Here is an 8,966-nt window from a genome sequence, read left to right as displayed (position 1 = left end):
AAGCAGTGTTGTGGTGGTCGTGTCCACAGGTAGTGTTGTGGTGGTCGTGTCTACAGGTAGTGTTGTGGTGGTCGTGTCTGGAAGCAGTGTTGTGGTGGTCGTGTCTACAGGTAGTGTTCTGGTGGTCGTGTCTACAGGTAGTGTTGTGGTGGTCGTGCCTTGAAGCAGTGTTGTGGTGGTCGTGTCCACAGGTAGTGTTGTGGTGGTCGTGCCTTGAAGCAGTGTTGTGGTGGTCGTGTCCACAGCTAGTGTTGCATTACTCCATCCGATGGAAACTGAATCATCTTAGGACATGCCAAGTGACCCTCTAGTGAAGCATCAGGTGGCCATCTGACGAGGCTTCAGAAGGTGGAAGTATCACCGGTCGTTACCTACAGATCCAAGAATGGCAAAGGAAGGTGTACTACTACTACTGACATTTGTACCAGTTTGCTCACTGCAGTTATTGGTTCTTTTGTCTTTATAGGCGGGTATGCTGAACCCTCCTTATGTGAACCAGGTAAGGTAAGAGGGGACCGCAGTCTGGAGTGGACATGACTTCCCGTAACTCCCAGAGATGCTCCACCATTTTTACTTGATATGGTGATAAGCCAGACTGTCTCAGTCTCCTGAATCCCCAGTAATAATGACACCCTCTACTAACCCTTGCACAGCCATAAACTCTCCTCAGAACTCGGAACGACCCTAAAGCCATCGGTCGTTTGCTTGAACCCTCAACTGGTGTTCTCGTTATCTCTCCTGGTACCACTAACTCTTTTCTCTACCCTGACCAGGGAATCGGCTTGCAACACGATGCAACAATGATTCACGGATCGCCCATGCATCAAAGAACAGAATGACTTTTGGCCAACTCCCAAGATACCTCCATAAACATTTGACGACGCTGATATAAGTCACGCTACACTTTGACGATCTGCAGAAACACATCGACAAACATTTGACGACGTTGCTATAACTCACACTAAGTAGCACAGTACCTGGAAACCTCTTTCCCTAGAAGCATTTAAAAAAAAACAATGAACAAAATCTCGCTCTCTCCATACAGGAGAGACTGATGCGTGCCTTACTTATCACAACATCTGAAAAGCACTCATGACCTGCCTCGGACAGAACATCTCATTCTGTGAAGAGTGGGATGCGCATTACCAACACCAATGATACTGAGCAAGCTAACAAACGATCGTAGATTCATGTTATAAACAACACTGCCATCACAATACAGCATTTCAAACTGTCAAACTTTTATCCTTCAACACTATAATACAGCCAAATATTAGAGAGCAGTTCCGAATATCCAAGAGCAACTGTGACTACATCATGCTGTCCATGGGCAGAGCCGATACCCAAACAAATGAAGTCAAAGTAACTTCAGATTGCTGCGACGTCCTCTCCTCAATTTATATTGCAGGTCAACGCTCGGCAGTAATAGGATCTAAACAAACACTTCCAACAATGCCGAAAATGTTGGTGCTCTGGACACCCTACCAAATATTGTAGATCCCAAACGTTATGCCCGGTCTGCGGATCAGCAGACCTTAATGAACCATCCTGCCCTTCTTACTGCAGCGAAGCACACACACATTTTCGTTAGTGTCTCGTTTTCTTTCGAGAAAAATGAAATCCAACGTTTTAAGGAAAGAATGTTTGTCTTGCCAACTGGGGCAAACTATACATTATTCCTCACAACCTTAGAACCAATAATAACCTCTACCACAACAACAACCCCATCAGCTGTCACCTATACCATCTTCCAGCCTTCATTGTCTTCTTTAACTTTGACACCTGCACCACAACCCCCAAGACGGAAGAAATCTCTGCGAAAGACGTCTACTGTCCCTGTTCACCGAACAGTAAGTAGGTACTTGGGTGTTAGCCTAATGTGTGGCATCCTGGGGACAAAAATAACCCAAGTTACCCGAAATGCTCTGCATAACAAGGGGCTTTCTATATATTATGTCACTGATGTCACCTGTGTCTGTATAAGTTGTATCAAGTACTTGTATAAATAAATAAAGATTATTAACCATGTAACATTTCTAGTAAACACAAAGTTGCTCCTATGCTGGATCTTTGAGCACAATAATGTTCAGTGAAACACGAAGACTCTGTTGCTTTATCCGGTATTCACAGCCTTCCTGTCACCCACACGGGCGTCCCTTTCTCAGACTATTTTCCAATACTCCGGCAACAGCTTCGAAACCACTTACAACAACAACGTTGGTCCGAGTTAGCGCACCATAAATTGTTTTCCTTCAAACTGAAGTTAGGCTCCAGGCCATCTTTCAACAACTGCTCTCACGATTACGAATTGAACACACGACTCGCACATTGATGCGGCGCGGAGAGATGTCTGCTGCCCCTCTTCTGTGAGGGTTGCCACCACCTGCTATCGGTCTGCCGTATCTTAATAGTCTGTCATATCAGAAGCATATGGAAGTCACTTTCAACAGCACCCTGACAGACTGACCTCATGTTCACTCCGACCTCCTCACACTCACTCTGACCTCCTCACACTCACTCTGACCTTCTCACACTCACTCTGACCTCCTCACACTCACTCTGACCTCCTCACACTCACTCTGACCTCCTCACACTCACTCTGACCTCACACTCACCTTGACCTCCAAGCACCAAGCTTCACCTTTAATACAGACTCACTCTTTGACTTTTTAAACAGCAATGATTGCACCAACTTTGACATTATTTTTGCAAACACACTAACCTCCCCCACCTCCACTAACCTTCCCTACCTCCACTAACCTCCCCCACCTCCACTAACCTCCCCCACCTCCACTAACCTCCCCACCTCCACTAACCTCCCCCACCTCCACTACCTTCCACCACCTCCACTACCTTCCACCACCTCCACTACCTTCCACCACCTCCACTACCTTCCACCACCTCCACTACCTTCCACCACCTCCACTACCTTCCACCACCTCCACTAACCTCCCCCACCTCCACTAACCTTCCCTACCTCCACTGATTCCTACCTATGCACAGCCCCCCACACTAGAGCATTCTTTTTTTTTTACACAGGGTTTGACAAGGTTAAGGATCCCTAGCTTTCTCTTTCTCTCCTTCTCTCTCTCTGTCCCCTCTCTCTCTCTCTCTCTCTCTCTCTCTCTCTCTCTCGTCCCACCTCATCCATTATCGAGCAGTATTTATCACCCAGCATTCCCAAATAGTTACACAAGTTTCTTCACGCATTTCTGAACGCATTCAGCAACATGGCCGACCATAACATGAGCACGTACTGTTAGGTATCCCCAGACAGGGGATACCACAGACAGATAGCCCAGACAGGGGATACCCCAGATAGGGAATACTGTAGATAGATACCCCAGACAGGGGATACTGTAGATAGATACCCCAGACAGGGGATAACCCAGACAGGGAATAACCCAGACAGGGGATACCCCAGATACCGGATACCCCAGACGGGATATTCAGACAAGGACTACCTCAGACAAGGTATACTCTACACATAGGATACTATACACAAGGGTGGACTCGCCGCTCTTGTGAGTGTTGTGTGTACCTCCGTATGTGTGTGCCTGCGTATGTGTGTACTCACTTATTTGTGGTTGCAGGGGTCGAGACTCAGCTCGACTCGGCTGTTTGTGTGTGTGTGTGTGTGTGTGTGTGTGTGTGTGTACCACTTCACTGTCTAGGTAATTCCACTTCTTGTAAAAACGAAGGTTAAAGAAATGTTTTCTAACTGGCGTAGGATGACATCAATTAGACTGTTAAGTGTGTAAAATGTAAATTCATTACTAGTACAAACTGTGGGGCGTTGATATATTCCTCCCTAAAGCCTTTTGAATATTCTACTTATCTCACCACCATGTCTTTTATTAATGGACAAATACTCTTTATTATGTAATATGGTACTCAGATTTTAAAGTATAGCAAAGATATATTCGCCGAGAAGTGTATGTGTCTTTATATATACAAAGATATGCTGAAGAGAATCTCAAAAGGGGAATCGAAATATTCAAATCAATTTTCTGTGTGTCTGTCCCCTTGTGGATTATTGAGCATTGACAAATGGTTATTACCCTTTAGTAATAAATACAGTATATTTTAATCCTTATTTTTGAAATTTAAGTATTATTGAACTGCGGTGAACAGGTTTACTTGCAGCATTACTTTCTCTTATTTTGGTTCAGAGGGCTACTGATTGTGTACGCCGTATTGAGGTCCGACCCTCGTGTAGTCTTCAGTGTCCGAGCTCCACACGGCGTAAACAATCAAGTGCCCTATATGGGGCCGCAGCTTCCAATTAATCAACTAACCATCACTCGCCTCTTTGCTCTGTCAGGCTCCACCGGAATACATCATAGACATGAGTGACAGCCACTCAGAGCAGGGGCTGGTTGAGACGAGGAAGGGGCTGCAGTTTGTGGTGTCGCGGGAACACTTCCGTGACGGCCAGATGAACCTCAGATGTTCAGCTAAAATCTCAACATTGTACTACAAGACGCAGCAACACAGTGTTGACGGTCACCTCTCCTACAGCGTCCCTGTCATGGAGTCCCGCGACATACTCGCCTTGTCCGGTAATTATAGTAATTATAGTCATGCGCGAACACTAAATCACAAGGGGTCATGAAGTCTAGGACATGAGAGATTACTGGAGGTAGACGATTTACGGATACCGACAATATGGACGAAAGGATGCATATGTAAGTACATAGAATATCTTTACAGGATACGTTTCTGTCCTGGGACCTTGGTCGCTCAAAGTGACAAAGGTCCCAGAACCAAGATGCATCCATTAAAGATGTCCTAAGTGTATAGTATCCTGTCATCCATGAGAGAATACATTAAACCATGGAACGGGTAGGGTGTGAACCCACACCGAGTGAGTCGTAAAACTCCAGGGCGTACCGTTGTTTATTTACAGTCGTGTTATTTACGATTTCCTGAGTCACTAGACCACAACATATTTGTCGCTGAAGTAAAAGTATGAACTTGATACTAATTCTAGGACGTGACTACCTGTCTCCAGTGCAATATTCACATGTGTACAACTGATCCCTGCTGCTCAGACGAAACACTCCACTAATAAAGATACCCAGGTGTTTCACAGGTGTCTTATTAATCAACTTGTCGGCACTGTAGACCGTGAATAATATGATAATTCTAGTGGGCTATTTAGCAATTTAAGATGCTAATTAATCCAACACTTAAGGGCTTTCAATTGCAGAAATAAAGTTGGGAGAATTTTTTTTAGTATTTCAAGTATTTCCGAAGAGCTGAAGGCAGTTGAGCAGCTTGCACACACGTCAACTGTGCAATTGCTTAATGTTTTTTGTAGACAATGCCTTGAACTAGAAATGCTAAAGTGCTGGTCAGTTCTCACTTCAGATTTACAGTCTTCAATCTCTAGTTAATACAAGTTACACACTTGGACAAATAACCTGGACACAGGAGAATGGAACTTATGACGATGTTTCGGACAGACTTCTATTTACTGGTTTCCTTACCTTAATGGTCCAAGTCGGACCGAAACGTCATCAAAAGCTTCTCTCTCCTGTGTGCGGGTTATTTGTATATTGTTCCAGTCACGGTATTGTGCCTTTTTGTTATTCGAGTTACACACTTATCGTATTTTCGGCATATAAGGCGCACTTTTTTCCCCCAAAAAAGTCTTAGAAAATCATCCTGCGCCTTATATGCTCAAAGTCAAGGTTAAGGGTAGACTTTGGGTTACGCTTCAGCAGTGTTTACTAACATTACGTTACAACTGACTGCAAACCAAACACTGTCTTTTGTGTCGAACATTCTCGTGCGCCTTATATGCCAGAAAATAATCTTTCACAGCATTATTAATCGTGATCATAATAAGTGGAGAATGGTTCTAATTCCCGGAATCAAGAGCACTTCATCATCAAGGCACCCTGATGAATAAGACATTAAAGAAACCCAGGTGTTTCACAGGTGTGAGTTGTTCACCAGCGTGTCGGTGTTATATACCTCACAGCTGATGATGCCTGACATCTCATGGTGGCCTCTCTCTCTCTCTCTCTCTCTCTCTCTCTGTACTTTAGCCTTTATCTTCTGTAATCTAAATGAACCAGTTCCACTACATAAACCAGTTCCACTACATGAACCGATTCCAATATATGAACCGGTTCCACTGCATGAACCGGTTCCACTACATGAACCGGTGCCACTACATGAACCGATTCCAATATATGAACCGGTTCCACTGCATGAACTGGTTCCACTACATGAACCGGTGCCACTACATGAACCAGTTCCACTACATGAACCGGTGCCACTACATGAACCGGTTCCACTACATGAACCAGTTCCACTACATGAACTGGTTCCACTACATGAACCAGTTCCACTACATGAACTGGTTCCACTACATGAACCGGTGCCACTACATGAACCAGTTCCACTGCATGAACCAGTTCCACTGCATGAACTGGTTCCACTACATGAACCGGTGCCACTACATGAACCAGTTCCACTGCATGAACCAGTTCCACTACATGAACTGGTTCCACTACATGAACCAGTTCCACTACATTAATCAGTTCTACTACATGAGCCACTTCCACTACATATTATCCTGCCTCATGAGCAGGGTATCCCTGTCACCCGCATCATGACCTCTAAGTATTTGGTTCTTCTGTCATGCAGTGCACTCACATTTACTTTTTTCTTCTTTTTTTTAAACTTGGTATACAAATGACGATTTATGTTGTGTTTTCAACAGGCAGTGGCAGTGGTCGCGTGGGACAACAGCAACAACAGCTGGTGATAGTACTGCTGCTGGCGACGCTGCTTCTGGTGGTGACAGCAGCGCTGGAGAATACTCCAAGCTGACTCTCCATTGCTCCTCCTCCTTCTTCTCGTCCTCCTCCTTCTCATCCTCCTCCTCCTCCTCCTCCTCCTCCTCCAGCACTTCCTCCAGCACCGCCCACACCAATAGAGGACACTAATGTTTGTAAGAAACAATAGCTGGACTTTTGCTATTGAAACCCGGAATTATCTTAGGGCCGTGTCCATGATTTATGTGACACTGATAAAGTAAGTCTGAGAATTTCAAGACAACATATTACAGTCCTTACAGTTAAGACACCAATGCAAGAATTCACTGAGTTATTTATTCGCTTAATTTAGAGTTCTGAGTGACGGTATTGTGTCTGAAGCATTTAACAGATAGTTGCTGGTTGAGGTGTATGTAAGGTCACACCTCGTTGTAATCGAGTTACTGAGACGCGGCAGAGATACTGACAGCAGTTTTGACACTAGTCATTAGACTATCACTGTGAGAGGTGTAATCACCTAGTTAAGGTTGCAGGGGTCGCGTTCTAGCTCCTGGCCCCGGTGTCATTGTTTACGGCTGTAGCTGTGTGGTGTACGTTTGTTGATCCTCACAACGGGGAACCTTCAGAAGGTAAATGGTATGAATTTTCTGACCACAAGGTTAATTGTCGAGCTATGATGTGCTCACTGACTACATTACTAAGATCTTTTATGCTCACTGGCTGCGTTATTGAGCTCTTGTGTGCTCACTGGCTACTCTGAAGAAGTCTTGTAGACATTCAACTTTGTTAGTTATACACAATGGTAACCAAAATCAACCAATTGATGAATGAGACACATGTGCAACACTTAGGTATCTAAAGTACCACACGTCTTTAGCCATACTGGTCTTTCATCCACAATTTTACAGCACTGAGAGACTTACATCTGTAAATACTTTATGTATAGTTTTCCATAACATTAAGAATAAAACCAGTAGAGTCGTAAGTCTGTTCATACATCTTAGATACTGCAATAAGATCACGGGAAACAGGTGATATCTAAATACGCAGTTGTTGTACGAATTTTTTCGTGATCTCTCACATTATAGATGTTCTTGGTAATGTGAGATATCACGACATCGCTCGTAGTAGTAGTAGTACCACTACTACTTCTATTGCTATTACTACTATTGCTATTATTACTATTGCTATTACTACTATTGCTATTGCTACTACTGCTATTACCATTACTACTACTACTACTGCTACTGCTATTACTATTACTATTATTATTACTACTACTATTATTATTACTACTATTATTGTTACTACTACTACTACTACTACTACTACCACCATTACTACTACTACTATTACTACTGCTACTATTACTACTGCTACTACTACTACTACCATTACTACTACTATTACTATTACTGCTACTATTACTGCTACTACTATTGCTACGACTACTATTACTATTATTATTACTACTATTGCGACTACTACTGCTGCTGCTGCTACTACTACTACTACTACTACTACTACTACTACTACTACTACTACGACTACTACTACTGCTATTACAATTACTATTATTATTACTACTACTACCACCATTACTACTACTACTATTACTACTGCTACTACTACTACCATTACTACTACTACTATTACTCCTACTACTATTACTATTACTACTACTATTACTACTATTATTAGTACTACTACTACTACTACTATTGCGACTACTACTACTACTACGACTACTACTTTTCACTGTGGCTATATTAAAGATAATAGAGACAGTGTAGCAATATTTCTGTAATATTAAGACAGTGGGTATTTATTTTGTGTAAATATTATTGAATCATATGAGAGAGTTACGACAGTTGTCTTAAGGAGCTCTGGCTGGTAAGACGCCACACTTAACATTAGTAGTAATATTTTGTATGTCTTCAACTTCCTGTAATATAAACTCATAATAAAATAGCAAAAATTCATCTGTGTATCGTCTGAATGTGATCCAAATTTCAACTCCAAGAGTTAAGCAGCGTCAAATCTCTTCAAATAGGATCCCTTGATGTGGGAGAAGGGTTCGAACCAAGGTATTTCAGAGTCTCTCCTTCCTCGGATCAAATCTGATTACCTCCCAGGCACTGTATGGCCCATAAGGGTTTAGAGCTTGCCTAACAT

General features: G+C 43.1%; 1 protein-coding gene across 1 annotated transcript; it reads left to right on the top strand.

Moving 5' to 3' along the window:
• Positions 1-4,225: 4,225 nt before the first annotated feature.
• On the top strand, positions 4,226-8,763 carry LOC128701323 (uncharacterized). The gene is made up of 2 exons (XM_070100452.1): positions 4,226-4,562; positions 6,737-8,763. The coding sequence occupies exons 1-2, from the start codon at positions 4,349-4,351 to the stop codon at positions 6,844-6,846; spliced, it is 324 nt and encodes a 107-aa protein (XP_069956553.1). The 5' UTR covers positions 4,226-4,348; the 3' UTR covers positions 6,847-8,763.
• The last annotated feature ends 203 nt before the right edge of the window (positions 8,764-8,966 follow it).

This window comes from Cherax quadricarinatus, chromosome 72 (genome assembly GCF_038502225.1).
Source record: "Cherax quadricarinatus isolate ZL_2023a chromosome 72, ASM3850222v1, whole genome shotgun sequence".
Classification (NCBI taxonomy): Eukaryota; Metazoa; Arthropoda; class Malacostraca; order Decapoda; family Parastacidae; genus Cherax; species Cherax quadricarinatus.
The sequence above is the reverse complement of the archived record's forward strand: the minus strand, read 5'-3'. Positions and strand labels throughout refer to the sequence as shown.